Source organism: Rhinopithecus roxellana, chromosome 5, assembly GCF_007565055.1.
Source record: "Rhinopithecus roxellana isolate Shanxi Qingling chromosome 5, ASM756505v1, whole genome shotgun sequence".
In the NCBI taxonomy this organism is placed as follows: domain Eukaryota; kingdom Metazoa; phylum Chordata; class Mammalia; order Primates; family Cercopithecidae; genus Rhinopithecus; species Rhinopithecus roxellana.
Window position 1 is genome coordinate 41,735,243 of NC_044553.1, and position 22,105 is coordinate 41,757,347.

Sequence of the window (22,105 nt, forward strand, 5' to 3'; positions counted from 1 at the left end):
GCCTACATATATATAGGTTCCAAGTCACTTTTATAAATACACACACATGCACACACACATACACATATTACTTCAATACATAATATATTTCCATAACACCAGTTAGCCCTCATGTAATTGTTCAATAGAGGAATATCAGTATAATCTGGAAGTTGGGTTGGTTTATATATAAATTTCCCTAGGTCAGAGACTCTGGAATATAATAGAAAAACTATAACGTCAGCAGAAAAAGAAAAAAAAGCTCTCACTTTGGCTACTTCACAGACCCGTTTTAAAAAGGAAAAAAGAGGAGAGTAACTGTACATGGGCTCCCTCTCTGGAAAACTGAACCGTGCGTGACTGTCACAATGGCAGGCTACCTTCCCCCTCTGCTGGTAGCTCCACTTGCATGAGCATTGTCTCAGCCCACTATTGAACTCTGCTGTCCTGTTGTTTCGTTTATTTTGCATTTCTTATTTATTTATTTGTTTATTTGTTTGTTTATTTTATTTTATTTTTTTTTTTTGACACAGGGTCTCGCTCTTTCACCCAGGCTGGAGTGCAGTGGCATGATCTCAGCTTACTGCAAGCTCCGCCTCCCAGGTTCACAACATTCTCCTGCCTCAGCCTCCTGAGTAGCTGGGACTACAGGCACCTGCCACCTCGCCCGGCTAGTTTTTTTTGTATTTTTAGTAGAGACAGCGTTTCACCGTGTTGGTCAGGATATTTTGCATTGTTAATGTTTCTTAAGGCAACCATTAGCTTCGCTGAGTTCCCTGCTAGCTGTCCAAGCCATATCCCAAAGTAGCAGTTATGGTTTTGATAGGTCTTAAGTAACAGAATTGCAAGGGCTTGGACTGTTCTGCCCATTGCTGTTTTTCCCGTAAGTCCTATCATTTTTAGTGTGCAATTTTGTAGAATAGGAGGTTTTTCAAGAATGCGTATATTATGTTACAGAAATGGGATTTCATTTTCTGTATAAGGTTTTCCCTGGGAAAGCTTACCATCACCTAAAATTTCTCTAGCATTGAGATATCCAAGTATGAATGCATATCATTTATTCATTCATTAAATAAATATTCTTTGAGCTCCTACTATGTACTAGGCACTGTGCTAGGTGACAGGGCAAAATGTGAGCACAATTAACCACGGTTACTATTCTCAAACTTATAGTCTTCCATTCTCCAATAAATATACACACTCCAATAAATAACTAGATAACATTTGTTCAGAATAGCTAATTTTCCTTCCTGTGAAAATATTTCAAGCTGTAATGAACTTGGCCAAATTTAGTACTTTTCCAGTCACATATTCCAACAGACATGCCTCTAGTTTTTCATTCTAGTAAAGCATTGAATGGTTTATTCCGGTGTTTTTCAAATTTATTTCCCCAGGGCCTTGGGGTTCTAGAGAGAAAGCCTCTGGCTGAGGGAGGGGTTAAGAGGGTAGGTTGCTAATAGATTGGACAGCATTTTAGAAGGTGCAATTCCACCTTCTTTAGCCCCGTATCTTCAGATTTTGCATACATTTATTTTTGCAGGGAGTAGAATGAGGAAGTTGCCTCTGCTAAAAATAAATGAATAAAAGTTAAAGATCACTGATTTAATCCATATACTACATTAAACTGGCTACATCAGTAGCAACCCATTCCTTAACCTAAACTTAAGACTTTCAGAAGTGGAACACCTATGAGGACTGTTATACTGCCAGCGGTATGAGATATATTTGACCCAATCTTTATAATAGACCAATTAAGGGCATCTGGCATAAGCCATAACTCTAATAAGGGAAATAAAGAAATCCTCTGTTGACTGCATTTCTATTGTGACTAATACTGAATATCTTAAGACCGACTTTTCTCTCACTTTTTCTTTGTTTCTAGGGACCCCAGATGATTTTCATTGCAGCTAAAGATCTTGGACAACTATCCAAACTGAAGGTAATAAAAATAAGGAAATTACTCATTCATGGAAAGTAGTGAGTTAACTACGGTTCTGCAAGCATCCTCTCCTAGTAATAGTATCTAGTATGGCAGGATTAAGAAGATGTATGTCTGTGATTTCACAATCTGCTTTCGGAATTTTTAACTTTGTATTGCAGCATTGAGCATTATTGCTTCTCGATTAAATTAGCATATTTTCTTTCATATATAAAACTGGCTTGGTATGAACAAAGACAAAATGGAACACTGCATAGAAATCCAGTGAAGTCGGCTGGGCGCGGTGGCTCAAGCTTGTAATCCCAGCACTTTGGGAGGCCGAGACGGGCGGATCACGAGGTCAGGAGATCGAGACCATCCTGGCTAACACGGTGAAACCCCATCTCTACTAAAAAATAGAAAAAACTAGCCGGGCGAGGTGGTGGGCATCTGTAGTCCCAGCTACTCGGGAGGCTGAGGCAGGAGAAGGGCGTGAACCCGGGAGGCGGAGCTTGCAGTGAGCTGAGATCCGGCCACTGCACTCCAGCCTGGGCGACAGAGCGAGACTCCGTCTCGAAAAACAAAAAAAAAAAAAAAAGAAAAGAAATCCAGTGAAGTCTAGAGGAGTCTTAAAACCAAGAAACATAGTACAGGAAAATGAAATTCATCAAAGCAGACACTGAACTTGTCAACATGTTCAATACCATTACAAGTGGGGGATGTTCTGACTAAATGACCCTGTGCTTAAGCATAATTTGAGATTCCCAAAACTCTGGATTTTCACAGGAAACTTCAGTCCCTGTTCCTGTAGCATAGGAACTTGACTGGCTAAAATACATGCTATTTTTATTCCATTTCTACCTACTAGAATATAGTTAAGGGATGAGTTCCAGACACAGGTAACCTTGGTTCAAATAATTCCTTAACTGCTTCCTACTATGTGACATGGGCCAAAGTATTTTACCTCCCTAATCTTCAGACGTGGCTCTTGTAAAATGCAAAGAAAAAAAAAAAAAAAAAAAAAAAAAAATTATAATGATAACAGTTACAAGGATTGTTGTGAGTGTTAAATGAGACAACACATACATTATCTTTGCTTGGTAACTGCAAAGTATATGTCATCTCCCACTTGCAGAGGGAGCGATCTTCATTTCTCCCCCAGCTGGTAGCTCAAAGTTAGGTGCCACTGAGTATTGGATTGTCTCATATGTACAGCACAGGGGGAAAAGAAAATGTATAATTATGTACTGAGGTAAAATATGTGCCTTATAATTTCAGTATTCTATTTTATCATATACCTTATCCCATTCCTAACACAAAAATTAAAACCAATAATCCATCTGGAAGATATAGCTATCACCTGAAGTTGTTACTCACAGGTGTTCAGTGCTGTTGATGGTTGGAAGGAAAGATAAAAGGTACATGTCACTGCCAAACTATTATTTTGGATCTTAGATCTGTATCTCTTTCTTTATCCCTTTTATTACCTCTCTGGGATTTCTGGAGCCTACTTTGAAAAGTAGATTTATACACTGCTGAAGTTTCTCACATAAAACCATGAAGGTGAAATAACATAGGTCTTATTGCAAAAGAAATGGCCCTGGCCATGCATCTAATATCTGTGTGATGTTAGTAAGCACACTCCATCTCCCCAGACTTCAGTTTCCTGAGTTGAATGTTCTATCGGCTAGAAGTGTTTCAGTTTCAAGTGCTGGAAAGCCAAACATAAGCAAACAGGGAATTTACTGCTACATGAAATTTCATAGTCCAGGGGTAACTCTGGTTTCTGTGACTGCTTGATTAGGGATTCCAACAATGTCACAGGACCCAGATACTCACTACCTCTTGACTCTGCCCTTCTCCTTGTTTGATACATTGCCATAACAGACCTTCATTTCTGTGTGTAAGTTGGTTGTCTCTGCTCTCACATCCTTTGATGTAACATCTTTTCAACTTCAAATCTTGTAGAGAAAAACACCCATCTCAGTGCAGGGAATCACAGCAAAGTCTCCTGGAATATCAGTAGCTCTGAGGAAGTATGATCACCACTCCCAAACAAGTCACTGTGGTCTGAGAAGTGACATGTGCCAATTGGCTTAACTCACATGCTCACCCTGAGGTTCGGGTACAGTCAACCCAATCCAAATCTTATGAACTCTGATCGAGATAGAGGCTGGTTCCCTAGAGAGTATATACATGCTCTGTGGGAAAAAGCAGGGTCCACAGAAAACATAACACTTGAGCATGCTTTGTGATCCATTATTTTTTCAATTCACTGATTTCTTTTTTAATTCTAATAACCTAAAAGCACACTATACATACAATGACCTAACAGGATTATTTCAACAACGGTGAAATAATATGAAGTACTAAAGAGAGTCTTTGTATCTATTGATGATGAGAAAAATAACTTCATTCTGCATCATATTCCATTATTGGCTTTTGAGTTTTTCATTTTTAAATTATCAGTCCATTTAGTTATCATTATTTGAATTATAGAGCAATAAATCTCCTACAGTATTATACAAAAACCTGAAACTCCAGCTGGCATGAAGAACTTCAAATTGTGTAAAACTATTCCCTCTTATTTTATTAGAATGTCACTTCCATTTAAAAAAAATGTTAAACCATGGGTCTCTAAATTTTTAATGTATTAGTTTGAAAGTAGATTTGATGTGCTGAAAAGGTGCTATTTGAAATAATTGTACTGATAGAAAATTTCAGAACTCCTATTTAGGAGTATTGATAGATAACTGCCTAAAGGAACACAAGATCAAGAAAAGTAGAACAATGCGGGGAACTAATTGGTTTTCTGTGTGTGGTGATGATTTAAGATTAATTCATTAAACATGTATTTATTCAACAATTTGACATTTTCTATTACTTCATACTCTGGGACTTCATTAGGTGTAATATATACATTATATTATAATATATAATATATATTATATATACATATTATAGATATATATATATATTATATATCATATTATATATATATTATAATATATAATATATATTTATATACATATTATAATATAATATATTATATATACATATTATATATATAATATATATTATATATACATATTATAATATATAATATATATTATATACATATTATAATATATAATATATATTATATATACATATTATAATATATCTAAGTATATTATATATACATATTATAATATATAATATATTACAGAAAACATTTATAATGTGTATTATATAATACCTATTATATATGCTATATATATAACGTATATATTTGCCTGATAATATTTCATATAATCAGATTTATTTGACATAAAAGAAAATATGCATAAACCTTCAGGAACTGGTGATATAATATAAAAACCAATTGATGAAAATACACCTGAGACTCTGAGTTTACTGCATGGTTTTTACTTGGGCAATAACTCATTGCTGGCCTCTTTCAGAGATCCCCTTACTTGAATGATCTGTTGCTAACCTAAAAAATTATTTCTAGCAAGAATTATATTTCTATAGCACCAGCATATATCACTTATTAGCATCTGTTAAAAAGTAATGTGACCACATTGTTAAACCAGTCAAGATTGATGAAGCCAGAAAAATTAATTTAATATAAAATAATTTTAATTACTTGTCTGAAAGCATTTTACCCTATAATTCAGCAAACATTTCTATTACTCTTTGAGTCTCAATGGGTATATAATATTGCTATTTAAAAACTGTGAAATGAACTAATATGATTAACTTGAAATCCATGTATCAGAGAAGGATGCAGTAAGATGTATAAATATATATCATGGATCCATGAAGCATTACACTATGTTGTTAGCAATATCCAAAGACAATGATTCTATTGAGGCATATAAAATCCTGTGACACACACTGAAGGAAGTACAATCCAAGTACCAAAAATTTACTGAGTGCCTAGCAGATAACAACTGCCAAAATAGACGCTGAAAAGCTGAAGGAGTGAGCCAGACATAGATAGATTATTATCTTCTGGAAGTCGTGGCAACTACTAAATAAAGCAATAAGATAAGGGCCAAAATAGAAGTACAAGCCACTGGGTTTGATGGCATGGTTTGTGCGTTGCACAAAAATGCTTACATAAAGGAGCAAGTGACAGCTGAAATTGAGCCCATGTTCCACTTGCCAAGCTGTATGTGTTGACTTGAAGCTGTCCTCTCATAAAAAAATAAGACATCTTTTATTACTCACCAAAGGCACTGCTTTACTCATCATTCCATACCTGCTCAGAGCTATGTTCACCCACGTGGGACTTTTCTTCTAATTCACAGAGGCCCCTACATAAGTTTAAGCTCCAGAAGGACAAAAGTCTACCCTGTATTAAACAATATATCTCATTCCCTGTGAACAGTGCTGGCACATAATAAGCACTCAATAAATATTTGTTGAGTGTTGTTGTTTAGAATAATGACAGCCCTGGGATGATTGTGTCAGTTTGGGGGGATCAGATATTTTTAAATTTTTCCCTTAGATTTTTATTTCCTTTATTATTTTCTTTTTCTGCCATCATTTCCCTCAATAAGCTTTCTATGATGGGTTGAAACAGTCCACAGTGAACAATGAAGAAAATCCATTGTAAAATAATGAAATAAATTTTAAAATCAGTTCTAAAATATTTTAAATGATTATAAAATATTTAAAATCTTCACAGCCAAATTGAGTTAATTTCCTTGGGGCTTTTCCCAGGAACGTGTAAGAATTGAGGGTATGTAAGAAGAAGAATGAAATGGAGGCATTATATTTAAAGTAGACTTTATCAGTAATAATTGGGAGAGGCTTAAATTTGCTTCTTAAACCTTTTCATGACTGACATTCCTCAGTGTGACAGACATAAACCAAGGAAGTCGGGTGAAAAAATTTCATCACACATTTTCCAGGTTTCTCTCTTTTTTCCCTAACAGTAGCTTACAAGTGAAAATAAAACCACACCGCGATCAAAGCACTTCTTTTCAAGTAGACGTTTACCATTTCTTCCTTTGACAAAGTGGAGATTTATAAAATATATGACCAAACAATCATTTCATTTGAAATGCATTCATGTGCAGAAGATATTTCAAATAGGGAATTTTGCATATGGGGATAATACAGATTATGTTTTAAAGTAGTTGTTGAATACATGAACTGGTTGTTTTATAATCAGTTCCTACCCTGTTTTCCAGGAGCACATGATTCGAGAGGATGCCAAGGGTCTGACGCCAAGACAATGCGCTGTAATGGAGGTAGTCCTGGCTACCATCAAGGTAAGGTTATAATGTTCCTATATATACATCCAGAGAGGCCCCCATTTACCTCCAGAGATAGGTAGCCCTGATCTTAGCCATGTATCAGTAGAGCTGTGCCATTCAAAGAGATAGTAGATAGTTGAATAGATATAGGTTGGTGCAACAGTAATTGTGGTTTTTGCCATTGATACTATTGCACCAACCTAATACATTCCCGGAGGATGCCAGATTTAGCCCTGTCTGTCTCCTTATGACATCCACAATACACTATTCTTATACTTGTTTCCTTTGTCTCTCTCTAAAGCGTAAGTGAAACCTATGTTGTAACATATGTTCTCAAAGAAAGACATGTACCCTAAAACCCAGATAAACAGATGCTTCAGGAATATTTGGGGTTGCCAGAATTTGTTTTTATATGTTTTCTATGCATGTTGAAATTAGTTTTAAAATATCAACCCTCCCTTCTCACTTAGTAAGTACAATAATTTCATTTCATTTTCTGCTGAAACCCCAAAGACGTGTTGTATGCATCAACGGTTTTCATAGCCAAAGATTAACTAAAAGTTATCGTAGTATGTGCTAAATGTGTGCAGATCTCAAAAGGTAACCCAGAAGTTATTTTCAAACAGTTTCTTTCATATTTATATCCATATATATTTATATGTGAAAGTTTATTAAAGAGTTTGAAAGATGAGTTCGTCGTCTAAATTCAAATCATGTCCAAAGTGTTCACTCTTCACTGGGGGAAGCATCTACTATCCAGGATGTGTGAATAGCATAGCTATTAACTATACTATAACTGTTAGGTACCATGAGCCATTTGTAGAGCACAGAACAGTTCTACTGGATAGAAACAATGGTATTCATTTCAACAGAGTTCTATCTGAATAACAGTCACATCCTTTCACAAAACTGTCACCTTGTGGCTTTTGTTTTGCAGTTTCAGCATTTAATATGACACAGTCTTTTGCTGCTGCAGTGGTAAAAACTGCCAAGTTAAAGTTGGAAGGTGAGAGTTTTGTGACACCTAGAGACACCTGGGTCACAGAAATGGAGTTTCTAAAGAGGCAGCAAGAATGTTGTCTGGAAATATGGAAAATTTGAAAAATAATTTTGAGGAAAAAATGGACAACATGAAAAAGAAATACAATAAAAAACTTTAAAAGCTTTTTAATTATTTTCAAAAATTTGAGAAAGAGATAGCTAATTTTTGGAGTTTCAGTAGCACTAATAGCTACATATTAGGACATGCTAGTAGAAAAAAGTAAGTTCTGGTGTACACCATGAAGAGGAAGAAAAGAAAAAATTTTGGCATCTGAATTCAGCCCTTCGTGTATTTTATTAAGTCAATGCATGGCTTTAGGAAAGGAAGGAAAATGTGTTCTGTGGAAATAGGGAATGATATTCACTGTGTTCACAGATCTGGCTTCTGTCTCTAACTTCAGCTTTTCTCTAATTTTTATTGATGAGGCCATATGATCACCACCTGCCGACTGAGTTCTTCTCAGACTCTAAGACAATGTTGATCCTCAAGCAAATTCCTTTTATCTTGACAGCTCAACTATCCTTTCTTCCTGTTTATATCACCTATACTGATATTTTAATTCAATCTCAGACACCAGACACTGGCCTTGTTCTTTGTGGACAAAACTACTATTTGGTGTCCAAGGTCCAGTAAATGGGTCCATGCCATTTGTCTTGTTTCTCCAGGACTGGAGTCTGATTCTGGTCCTCCTGAGCCTCAGAGCCTGTGTCAGTTCTCCAGTCCCCCTCTTCCCTAACATCTGTGATGCCAACTCTTTCTCTAGGCACCTCCATGCTAGGCCTACTGTGCCTGCTATGAGACTCTCTTGACCCTGTGCCCTGCCCATCTGCCAAGGTATTCACCCGATATCTGATTTTCAGTGACTGTCATCAGTTTGCCAAAGCTGAGACTTCCTTTATCTTGTCTGTCTGTGAGATTTGCACGAACTTACTGTCCTACCAAACACTAATTGTGAGATTGACTACAAAGGAATTCAGGAGAACGAAGAGTACAACTTAAAAGAGTTTTAATTCCAAGAGCAAGAAATTCAATGTCTACCCAGAGCCAAGCCAAAGGAGCACTATGATGCAAGCAGAGACCTTATGAGAAAGATGACCATAGATCAAAGGAGCACACACTACCCATGCTAGTTTCCAATGGCTGCTAAAGAGATAATCTTTAATTCCTCTTCAGCTCAGTTTAATTGAATAAGCTAGAAATGAGAAAACAAAGAAGGAAAGTGCTATGGAGTTTTTAGAATATAAGCTGAAATAATGTTTTACATTTTCAAATTTCTCTTATGTATATACATCATTTCATGTGATCCTTGTAAATATCCTGGGTGTTACATAACTCTGCTAGTAATTGACAAGGCTGAGAAAGGACTCCAAACTCTAAAGCCAGTGTCCTTGCTTCTATGTCATATTTTTTCAATGAGTATTTGCAAAGTTTAAGTAAAATGTAGCAGGCTAAAACGGATACTTCTTCAGAGAGATTACTTCTTGCTATATTAAAATACTATGTCAATTACTTAGATTATTTCATAATTATTTTAAAATAATGTAAAACCTTTCAGCCTCTATACAAGCATTGATGAAAATATGAACTTTTCTAAATATTAAAACTTTAATTGGACTGGAACTATTTTATAACACCAGTCACATGTAGCTTCTAAGTCAAGACTGTCAAATATGGCAGGAGTAACAAAAATTATGATCATCTGCTGCAGTTAGGATGGTTGGGCTTTGAGACATTCCATTTACCTGACAAAGCAACCAAATCAACAATGTTTGAAAGTAAAAGTAGAAAGGTGGCAGCTATAAGACAGATAACCAGTCACCTAATCTGTATGTGCAAACTAATAGGGAGGCCAATAGGGAAATGTTAAAGGAGTTCTAGCTGGACTTTGAGTTCCAACCCCATATCTCAGGAAGACTCAGGACTGACATGAGATTCCCCTAAATGTAGATTTCTTTCAAAGAGAAATAGCAGTTATACTTTGACTTGAAAAAATGCTGAATGATTTAATTTTTCCCACCCTTTTAAATTCCCCCAGAACCCTTGTTATAGGGGCCTGAACATGACACTATATTATATGTTGCAAATATATTTGGCATCATGCAGTGGCAATACTGAGGTTTCTCTAAAACTAATAAACGTGAATCAGGGCCCTCTAGAAATCTGCATTTCTTGGTATAAGGAAAGGAATTTAACTCTAAATTCCAATGTAGTTTTGGAACTTATTACTTTCTTGTTTAACCCTAGATAATACCATTTCTTATGCTCAGGACTCCAGGCAAACAGAAGAACATGGTGATGAACCACATTTTATTCCTCTGCGTTTGTTACCCTCACAGAGGTTCTACCCTATCCTGCTATCCCCATTGCCCATGGGGTGATTCCAATGGCTTTTTCTCAGCATCTTCTTTTCACCATTACCAGTAGCTTTTGCCTTGGTTAAAATCCAGCTGCTCATGAGAAGAACAAAATAACCTACCTATGGAGGATTGCAATTCAAATATCATTATGTGAGAACTTACTCTAGGTAGAAAATATGGTGAGCAATGAGGCGGTGGCTGGAGATGAGAGCACTTGCCTTTGACTTGGGAACAAAAATATCTACAATCAGTAAAATAATTGTGGAAAAAGGATGAGGGAGGGCAGAGAGGGTGATGAATTTTCTCTGAATGTGCAAGGAAAAGCTTCCCAGAGAAGGACATTTGGGAATGTAGAGGATAAAGAGGGAAAAAACAATGGGAGGAAGGCATTGCAGGCCTACAGAAAACACAGCATGAGTGACAGAAGAGAAGGTGTTAGTCAGCATGAAAACTTTAAATAGTCTAGTGTAGAAGAACCGATCATGACTGGCTGAGTATCACAGGGAATGAAAGAGGAACATTGGATTGGAGCCAGAATGCTGAGGCTTAACCACCAAAGTAAAGAATCTCAACTTCAGTTTGTCAGCAAAAGAGAAACACTGAAATATTTTATGGGCAGGAAGAGCATATTTTGATATGGTGTGTAAAAGAGGACTCCAGTTGTGGTAGAAAATAATTTTTTAAAGTATCTGTCAAATAATTTCTAAAAAAATAAAACTTTAGTGGCTAACCTCTAAAGTTATAAAGTTAAGGTGGGTTATGATTATATCTAAGTTTGCAAAATGAGCTGTCTGCCTGGATTTGCCAAAAATATGATACAGGTGTTGGAAAGAACAAAGTAATGATGGAAAATTGCTACCAAAATAGTATGTTTAACAAAAAAGGGAGTTCTTCTTATAATCTTGCAAAGAAACAATAGCATGTTCCCATGAGTTAGTAAAAATACATTGTGAAAGATCTTCAATCTTGAAAAGTTTGAAGTGTTAGAAGAATTCAGAGTTTTATTGGGATTATAAAAAAATAGCTTGCCAAGCATGCAGGCAATATTTTTCCTGATTTTATAAAATTTAGCAGTACTATTTTTTTTTCTTTTTTTTTGCCTCTCGAATCACAACCAGGTCTCAAGTGCTTTATTTTCTGAAAAGTTATGAAGAAACAAAAATCTAGTTATTTTTCAAGGTAAAGAAAATGATACTTTGTATATAGCTCCTTCCTACCCTCGAGGTGATAATAGTGCTCCTTGTCACACATCCTGACATTTGTGACACCAACATATTAATGTATCTAGGGTGAAAGCCTTTACAAATCGCAGAAGATGGCTATGAATTACAAAAGTAAATAAAATACTGGAAACTGCATGGGAAATTACACCACTAACAAATATAATATCAGGATAGGAGGTGATTAAGAGAGAGAGAGAGAAAGACATCAATGTGCACATTATTCTCCTCTCCTATGGAAATAATAATACTACTTAAAAGATTATTGAAAGAAAATTATATGAGTCATCACATATAAAGCAATTAAAACAGGCATATAGAAAACGCTTCATAAATATTAAGTTGACACATATATTGCCTGATGACTGGTTCATTTTGGAGGCTTCTCTTTCCACTCTTAAGCCCAAGACCCCACATACTCTACTGCAGCCAATGTGTTTCTATTTTCCTCCTTTCCCAATAAACCCTTTAATTCCCTCTCAAAGGAGCTAGCTATTAAATCTGACTCTTTCCCTCGCCAGTAGTTCAAGTCCTTAAGGCTTTGTCCTGTGGCCTTTTGGTTTCCTGTGCCCAGAACCTTTTCCCTATAAGAGCACAGCCTTGGTCAGATTCTTTAACATCTGAGACTCCCCTTTGAGAAGCAGTGCTGTTCCTTCTCTCCGGGAGTTTCTAGTCCAGATTAAAAGCTGAGAGAGAGAGGCACATTGAAAATGAAATAATGATACGTGTTAACTTACAACAGTGTAAGAGATGGAACAGGTGATCCAAATACTAGTTGAGGGAAACAGATTTTAAAAAATCATAAAGTTTTAGAGAATGTGATCAACCAGTATGAACTCAAGAGATCAGGAAAAGCTGCAATGGTCTTGAAGGACAGATGGGAGTTTACAGGCTGGATAGAAAGATTTTTGGAGGAAGACTCATGACATGAACATCAACAGGAAAAAAGGAATTTCACCATGGGAAGGCACAAGACAAGAAGGCTGGGAGGCAGTGAGTAGACCACTCTGTGGACTGGCCTGGACTTAACTAGGTGTTTGCATAATGAAGCAGTGTAAAATGAGGTTGATGGGAAATGTTTAGGTTGAAAATAAAGAGGTCCTTTTGTGCCCTCATTATATTTCATAAAAGAGGATTCACTGATGATTTTGAAAATGTTATGCTGAAGTCATTTCAGCAATAGGAATCTTATAGAAATGTGCAAATTAGATTGCATAGTTCAAGATTATAGTCAGAGATTTCAGTTCCATTTATTTACTTCATAAGATGATGAGAGCTATCAGCAAGGTGGTGGCTTTAGGAGGAGAATGGGAAAGATGGATATGACTGACACAAGCCAGGGAGAGTTGTTGGAACTTAGCAACTGACTATGGGGCAAACGGGAAAAGGAGCCCAAAATGCCTCAGAGATTTCAGCCCCAGCGATTGAGAAAGCATGGTTCCACCAAGAAAAATGGGAGACAGCCAGGAAGGCTATTTTCCTAGTGCCATGTTGGAGTTAGATACAATGGCAGGAATGTGGAAATAAATATTGAAGAACCTGCTTGAGATAGGGGCTGTTCTATGTTATTCTGCCAATTAAATATACTTTTTACAATTGGAAAGAACTCCAGCATTTACAAAGTTCTTCCAGTTAGAGCAATTACAAGTTTACAACACCAAAGGTAGAATGGATATTTCTGCTACCATTCTATACATGAATTAACTGATAGCCTAAGAGGTTAAATAACCTATGCAAAAGTCCGACTGTATAGAGGACAGATGAAGAATTATATTTTCTAGCATATTATAAGGATCCGAGAGTCAAAGAGGTTAAGAGGATTCTAGACTCTCAGAATTGGAAACATGACGCAGCATCTCCCACTCTTGCCACGTCATCTACAATGTTGTCAGCACATGGTCATCTGACTACCACTTAATAGCAGCCAGTGATGAGACCTCACTAACTTACAAGTGGAAGTTTTGATTTTTAAGGTGTACTATTATTGGAAATTTTTGATGAATGTATCAAAGAAAAATCTGCTCTCCTGCTATGTATTGGTGCTCCTTCTGTTCTTTGGAACTACCATAAAATTATTCTGTTTCCTTTTCTGTGTGATAGACTTTCAGATATTAAAGAAAACTATCATGCCATCCCATATCGTCTGAAGCTGTTTATTGAATAACATGCCTCCTAGACCTTATGAAATTCTTGTCACCTGTCTTTAAATGGCCTCCACTTTTCATATTTCTTATAAATGATGAAGCCCAAGAATGAACTTAATATCCCAGATGTGTTCTAACCAGCAAAGAATGTTCCTGCCTTACCAAACCCTTATGCTTGACTTGTCTACCTATTTTGATGCATGATCAGATTTCACTTGCTTTGATAGCTACCTTCTCACTTATGCAATCATGTTGAACTTGACAGCAAATAAATCTTTACGACTTTTCAAAAATTTCTGTTGTTAAGCCACATCACCCCCATTCTGTACTTTGTGATAAACATGAATATAAATATTTATTATAAATTCTGGCTTTTTAGTTTCCTCTTTGCTGTCTCATTCTAGAAATGTTGATCCAGCATTCCAGACTACCAGGACCCTTCTAAAGCCAAATTTTGTCATCCAGTGTAACAACTTTAAGCTTCAGCTCAACTGCACATCTGTCAAATATGCTTTCTGCCTTTGTTTTTTTAAGTCCATAGCAAAATTATCAGCCATGATAGAGAGGAAGAGAGAATGTCATCCAGCTAATATCTTTATCCTTCTTTGCACAAAACAACCAACTCCTTCACAGTCCTTCAACTGAGAGGTTACAAATTATTTTCTTCAATAAGGAGGAAATGACCTGTCCTAATTGTTTTTTGCCCATTTTTTTCCTGCTCCTTTAGACCATTGTAAGTAAAACATCTGAACAGATCAAACTGAAGTTTCTTAGATTATACTGCAGGCCACAGAGGAATTATAAGAGACCAAGTCCTGGGCTTTTGTTTAGAATCAATGGAAAATAATGCACTTTACACATGTGTAATGAAAACATCCGGAAGGCTTTAAATCCCACATTTACAGATTCCTTTCTAGCATGTTATCCCCCAACAAAATGCCCATTATAATGAGTAGAAATCAAGTATACTGCACGGAGCTATGGATAGTGGGTTTTGTCTAATAATTAAGACATTTACTTCTATACATCACCCTCACATTTATATCCTTCAAACCCAAGCCTCAGCAAAATGCGGATGCTACTCTCCAGTTCCTTCAGAGTCATGTGTGTAGAGTCAAATTTGAATGTAAAGTCTCTGAATGCCAAGATCTATGTAATAATTGCAGCCCCCTTTCTCCTGATTATCTGTGCCAGTAAGATAACCAGACTGGTGCTCGGAGATGCTGTCATTCCAGTTTTGAACACTGTGTGAAAGGTTTTCATAAAGTAGCATTCTTATCGAGTTTGCATTTGCATAACCACAGAAATTGCCTTTTTCATTGTTAGAGTGAGGAGCCTATGACATGTGTTATTTGACTGTGTCCATTGAACTGGAAATTTTCATTCTTACCACCTGGCAATTTGTTTTCTCTTCTGACATAGTTACCCTCTGTCCTGGGTTTCTGTCTCGGGACGTTTCATATTGTAAAATACACTCCAAAGACAAAGGCATTAGTTTCTGCCCTTACAAAACTTCTATTCAGTAAATATCCTGCTAGAGACTTTAATAGAATAACAAGTAAAATTCTATGGTTAAAAAAGAGGAAGTCAGTTGAGTATCGTACCTAAAACTGTAGGGACCCTTGGGTTTCCTCAGGTACAAACACATACCTTATTTATGATTTCATTTCCTGATTAGTCCCCAAAGTCCCAGAGTCCTACAAAATAATGCCTTAGTATTAAAAATATGCCTTTCTAGAAAATTATTTTAAAAGATTCAGTACAAGTACTTAGTTTATGCCTTCATAGCTTCACCCTTTTTACCTTCTCCTATGAAGTTTTCCAGGCCCTCAACAATATCTCAATTATATGAAGTTCAGGGACATTCTTCTATTCTTCCCAATCATATTCCATAGAACACTTATATTCCCAAAGTATGAGCCCTGTGATATAGGTGTCCTATGGCCTAATAATTTTAGCAACAAAGTATATTAATAAAAGTTTACACAGATCTATTTACCACAGTAGGCCTCAGAGCCTTTACCATGTTAATAAGCGTTGGGAATTTTTAGGAGTGCAGTGTCATCTCAACTTTCGTAGGCCCTCTACTACCTAGAGGCAGCACAGGTTTAGTGATGAGTATAGAATAACAGTAGAAAACAGTATTTGAAAAACTATATCTAGATTATACTTGGAGAACTGCAAACACTTCAGTTCTCCTTAAATAGTGCTGAGACTACCAGGGTTTCTCTTGGTTACTTGGTGGGATTGTCCTCTTTCTCTAGTTCATGAGGGTGAATTACCTACTGACTGCTAAAGTTAAAAACAACAGTACTTAAAAACTCATAGCCACCAAAGAAGTCACTTCTTTGGAAGCCTTTGCTGGCTCCTTAGACAACAGAATTGTGTGCCTCCCCGATTATCTGTATTTTGGAATCATTTTTCTAACACCTACAATGTATTGTTGAAGTCATGTATTTAAATTTCGGTTACATTTCCTACTAGATCATAATACCTTTGGGAGCAACCACTGTGTCTCTTTTGCTTTATAATGTTAGCATCCAGCACAAGGTCTGGCTCATGATACAGATTTAATAAATATTTATGAAAGAAAAGAGGGAGAAAACAGGTGGCACAGCAGACACTACCACGGATGCTGTCAAGTGTTAAGGTGACTGAAGAATCCACAGTGCAATCTTACAAATTAGAGTGTAAATCCTGTGGTCATCCTTATGAATGCTATCACTCATGCTACTTTATATACACTGTTAAAGACTAGTTTTTAAAAGAGGGTATAACTGTGATATTCATGCAGTTATAAAATGTGTCAAAATGTTATTTTATTCATCAATTAGTGAGGGAACCAGTTAAGATGTTACGACTGTCTCAAAGGAGAATTCCAGAAACCAAGCATATACAAGCAATAAGAAAAGCTGGAATAGAGGAAAGAAAGATTTATCCACAGAGCAATATTCAGTTTTATTCTGCCCAAAATAATTAATTTGTATTATGAGGGACAAATATCATCTATACTATTATTATTAATTTTCTACAATGTATAGAGTTTTAAAGTAGCCCAAGAACAATGAAAAGTGAGAATAACCCAAATGTGTATGATAGACAGAATACCCATTAATGTTTTCTGCTCCTTTTTCCCCAGAAATGGCAAATTTTCATTTTATCAGTTTTGGTTTTCCTTCCCTGTCTTCCTCCTCCTCTTTCTGCTCCTCCTCGTCCTCCTTTATTATAATCATCTAGCACTTATGCTCAGGTTTGATAAGACTGAGGCTTACCTGAGAAATATTAAGAAAGAGAGAGAGTGTGTCTTCCTTTCCAGAGTTTCCCTCCTACTCTTGGCTCGGTTTCTAGCACTGCTCTTTACTCTCAGGCACAGTTATTTCTTTGGATGGCTCCTTGATTCATTATGTAAACAGCCCTCTGGAGAGCACTCCACTACCCTTCTAGGTGATACAGAGTCAAGACCAATCTAAATACATTTATGTGTATCCCTCTCAATATATCCATGAAATCTTTTTTTCCATCCTTAAATACTGTGTTTCTCAAAGAAAGGAATTATCATATTTTTTTCATCTGTTAAGACACCCGAAACCGTTCTGGACTAACAGTCCTCTAAATACTTTCTGCATGTGAGAACGTTTTAACATTCTTTATAAGATCCAGGTGTAGAACAGTTTTAAAATTATGTTTTTGTATTCTCCTAAAGAGAAGACATTTTCTCCATGCCTCCTTTTCATAGCATACATAGTTTTTGCCACAGCCTGTGTTTTCACGGAGCACCTAGCTAGAATCAGTGAATGGAACTTCAGAGGACCATAGGTTTCGTTCTCCCTGGGGAGGGTATCTGTCATTGTACCAGTCTTTCTTAAGTTTAAATCCCGATTGCCTAATTTCGTTGGCCTACACCGTGAATGTCCTCTACAGTATACTCTCTGAAAGTAGAACCAGATGCTTGCTAATGCACATAAAATTGTTCTGCATCTCTCCTTGAATAGGGAAAAAAACTGCAATAATTATGATTTTTCAGCTCATTGAAATGTCCTGCCTGAGAAATTCTTAAGGAGTGGGAAAGAAGAATGACAAATACTCATTTAGGGGAGTGTCTCTGAATAATTTCTTGAGCTTCTTTGGCATATTTCGTTCTGTGCTAATTATAGATCACAGTGAGCCACAGTTACTAGTGAGTGCTTTGTTTCCTCTCGTATTGTTCGTACAGGAAGAGAGAAAGAGAACCATTTATCTAACCTTAATAGAATATTATAAATCTATTGTTTATAAACAGGTAGAAAAAAGCATCCTTAGTTCTATCATATATCTCTAGACAGTCTGCGTTTCCAAGAGTTGTCTGTCTGTGCATAACACTTGTAGTATGAAAAATGCTAACATCCCTCAGTGACCATATTTATTGTCAATGACCATATATCTTCTCTATTACCTTATTTATACATATTGGAATATTTTGAGTTTGGTTGAATAACAATAGCAAAAGCAAGTTTTATTATATTTATCAGACACAAGATTCAAGGGCTGTTGGATTTCCAAGGACCACTCTGCCTTGTCAGGTTGGCCTATATCTGCACCACTGTGTGATTAGAGGACTGGGCAGATGGAGTGGCAGACACCTGACCTAGAATCGCAAACTGGTATCTGGAAAATATGTGGCCAGAAGCTACCTTCCCTATGAAATTTTGTATTCCCTAGGTATTCTTCTCATGTTCAAGAAACAGAAGTCAATAACTAAGTCGATAATTGTTACCTAAACCCGTTATTCTATAAGGATTCTGACTGCTACATCAGCATGATCTCATTTGTTTAAAGTTTTGCATAAGAGAAAAAGGATTAGGCCTTCTGTGATATGAGGTCTGTGAGGTTGAGTGTCATTTCAGAGATGTCTAGGGACCTGAATTAGATGTTAATAACTTAGCAATGAGAAAATAGTGGAACCATTTTCTGTATCTTGCATTGATCAAATTGTATTATTCCATTTGAGCTTCTCTATTAGAGTAATACATTCCTTCCTCCACTACTTCTCTCTAAATGCCTCTGCTATTTTTTTTCTTCGTAGCAATACTTTCATGCAGGAGGAAATGGCCTGAAAAAGAATTTCTTGGAAAAAAGCCCAGATCTTCAGTCTCTGAGATACGCTCTCAGTCTTTATACCCAAACTACTGATGCCTTGATAAAGAAATTCATAGATACTCAAACCTCACAGAGTAAGTAACACATAGGACCTGAGAATAAGGTAAACTGAATACTAAACTAAAATTTAACATCAGAATTATTATATGTAGTACTAATAATTTTGTGCTGTTGTGAATTGAAGTATCATTAAAATGGAGAGTTATGGTTAATAGAGAATACCAATATTTTTTAGTGTTCATGAATTATAATTTTTAAAATAATTTTAATAACACTAATATATTCCATACTAAAGCTCTATGGAATGGCTGACTTGTTGGTGATTTTAACTTCCATAAAACTACTTTAAGTAAAATCTACTTTTTAATATTTATGACCATGATATTTTCTTCAATTCAGTATTAAAACTCAGTGGATTTCTGGTGTTGGTATCTTCCAAAAAAATGATAATAATTCCCTAAATCCTAACTTCAAATGTAAAATCCTGTGCTGTGGGCTTTCTATAAGGGAAATCTCATTTTATGCTAATTTCATATGAAAAAAATTACAAGATTTCTTTGAAACAGGCCAAGAGGCAGGCTTGGTATTTTATTTGAAACTCAGATATGTTTCATGTGTCAACGTTCCCACCTCATAAGCTTCTAAGATATTACTGTTCAAAAGTGTTTCTTTCAAGTTGCTTTGTGATTTATTATATTTTGGTGATTATTTGTATTTGAGATCTGGTATTTCTAAGAGATTATTGAAAATGTCAGTGTGAGTCAAAAGAGCCAAATGCAGGCTCAAACTTCAGAAACTAGTAAGTTATACTACAGAAATAATAAAAGTAAGTAAGAGGACACTGTCTTCATTCATGAAAGATCCTTGGAAAAGGGAAAATACAGATAATTTTTTAACTGTGATGAAAATACCCTGGATTCATCATTTTTTCCTCTTGGATACATTAATTTTTCTACCTATATCAAGGATAAAGCTAAAGGTGCTAGGTAGGTAGTCTGCCTATAGCACTTTGTGCTTTCTGATACTGTCCAGTTAAAAATTACAATTATCCCTTTTCATTCAATATCCCAGGTTATACTGTGGGATATTTCCAGAAAGGGAAACGTCAAGCTCATGAGAGATTGTCAAGAGATGTAGAAATATTCAAAACATTTTTACCTGAATGCATGCTCGTGCTCCCTTAAGGTTTTCTAAACTTTATAAATATGAATACAATTCTAATATATCAAACAAATAGTGTTGTAACTTTAAGAAAAAAATGAGTATATAAAACTTTTGCTTCATCTTTATAGGTTTACATTTATGTGTACACCGCCCCCCAACATACACACATATACATATACAGACAGACATCCCTTCGTATCCATGAGTAATTGGTTCCAGAACCTCCCATGGATAGCAAAATTTATGGATGCTCAAGTCCCGGATATAAAAAGGTATAGGAGTCGCATATAGCATATGCACATCCTCCTATATATTTTAAATCATCTCTAGAGTGTGTAGAATACAAAAAAATGTAAATGATTGTTAAGCAGTATTGTTTACGGAATAATAACAGGAAAAAAAGCCTGTACATGTTCAGTACAGATGCAATTTTTAAAAATATTTTCCATCCTCAGTTGGTTGAATCTATGGATACAGAACCCATGGATATCAAGGGCCGACTGTGTGAGTGTGTGTGTGCATACATCTATGTATGTGTGTGTGCACGTGTATCTATCTATCTATCTATCTATCTATCTATCTATCTATCTATCTATCATCTATCTATAAAATCAACTATGGTATATGGAATTTGGCATAATTATCTTTTTATTACATGTATTAGTATTATATGAAAACATTAAAAACATATGGGAAGAGGAGAAGATTCTTAATTCTAATAACTCACTGACAGTATAATTTTTTTTTACTCTTAATTTATTTCCCATTCCCTCATTTTCTTTTTCTGAGTATTCAATTTTTCAGATAACTGAAATTGGTAGGCTACAGATATGAAATGGCTTTTAATTTTCTCCAATAACTACCTGTAACTATGCCTTGTGGAAATGTATTTCCACCTCCTCCAGCCCTCCCATCCACCCTCGCCCAGCTGCCCTCCCCAGACATGATCAGGTCCAAAGGACTTGGTATACAAAAGAGAGTCTGATGTGCCACTTGCTCCTCCTTCCCCATTCACTTCTAGGTCCCTCTTTTCCGCAGTGTTTTTGGGAATGGAAACTAAAGGGGAAGAAGAAGAGGTCCTCAATGCTTCCTATATTGTTGCATCCAAATGCTGGTCTCTCGTGTGTGTTTCTGGGGACCTTCCTATCTGTACATTTCCTTGAGGAGTGAAATCTATTTCAGATCGATTCCTGTCAGTGTCTCCTGTGACTACCTACTGCAGCATATGCCATAGATTCATGCTGCTTGAAAATCCATTCCTTGTGGCTAGCCCTCTGGAATGGGATTCCAGCAAGTAAGCTAAAGTCCAGCTTCCTCTTGTGAGGTCCACTTGAGCCGTAGAAAACTCATACATTCTTCCCAAATTGTTGGTGGTAATGGAGACTTCTCCACTACTACCCAATTTCTCCCCCCTGCCATTTCTCTAAAATTCTCTTTTCTACCTGTACATAAGTATTTACACTTCCACATTAGGGGAGGCACAATGCTATGGCTTGATGTAACATGACCATGTTCAATAATAAATGGAGGCAAGCTAAAGTCTTCTCAGTTAGTGAATCCAGGATTTCTAAGGAATATTCATTCCATCTCTTGTTTTTATTCTATCCAATCCCATCTCAATATTCATGACCATAGACTGAATAATAAAGTTAGTCAACACTACACCCTTTAGAAAATTGTGATGGGCAGGAAAGACAGATGAGAGTTAGCTACATTTTAGAATTATTTATAGAACCATAAAAATGAAAATATAGTGGAAGTTAGAATACTTATTTCTGTAACAGATCCTAAAGTTATAGTTCGTACTTATAACTTACAAATTCTTCTGTCCAGTCCATGTTCTCTTTGGCGCCAAAGGAAACTCAGCTTCCAAGATTCCTTAAGTGACAGAGAAAT

General features: G+C 36.1%; 1 protein-coding gene across 2 annotated transcripts in view; it reads left to right on the plus strand.

The window, feature by feature from the left end:
- UNC13C (unc-13 homolog C) overlaps nt 1–22,105 on the plus strand; it is a 701,690-nt gene that overhangs the window by 610,468 nt on the left and 69,117 nt on the right. For both annotated transcript variants that reach the window (XM_030930702.1, XM_010352869.2), the window contains exons 27-29: nt 1,862–1,918; nt 7,081–7,161; nt 18,972–19,119. In XM_030930702.1, coding sequence (XP_030786562.1) covers nt 1,862–1,918; nt 7,081–7,161; nt 18,972–19,119 — 286 coding nt within the window. The remainder of the gene's footprint in view (nt 1–1,861; nt 1,919–7,080; nt 7,162–18,971; nt 19,120–22,105) is intronic.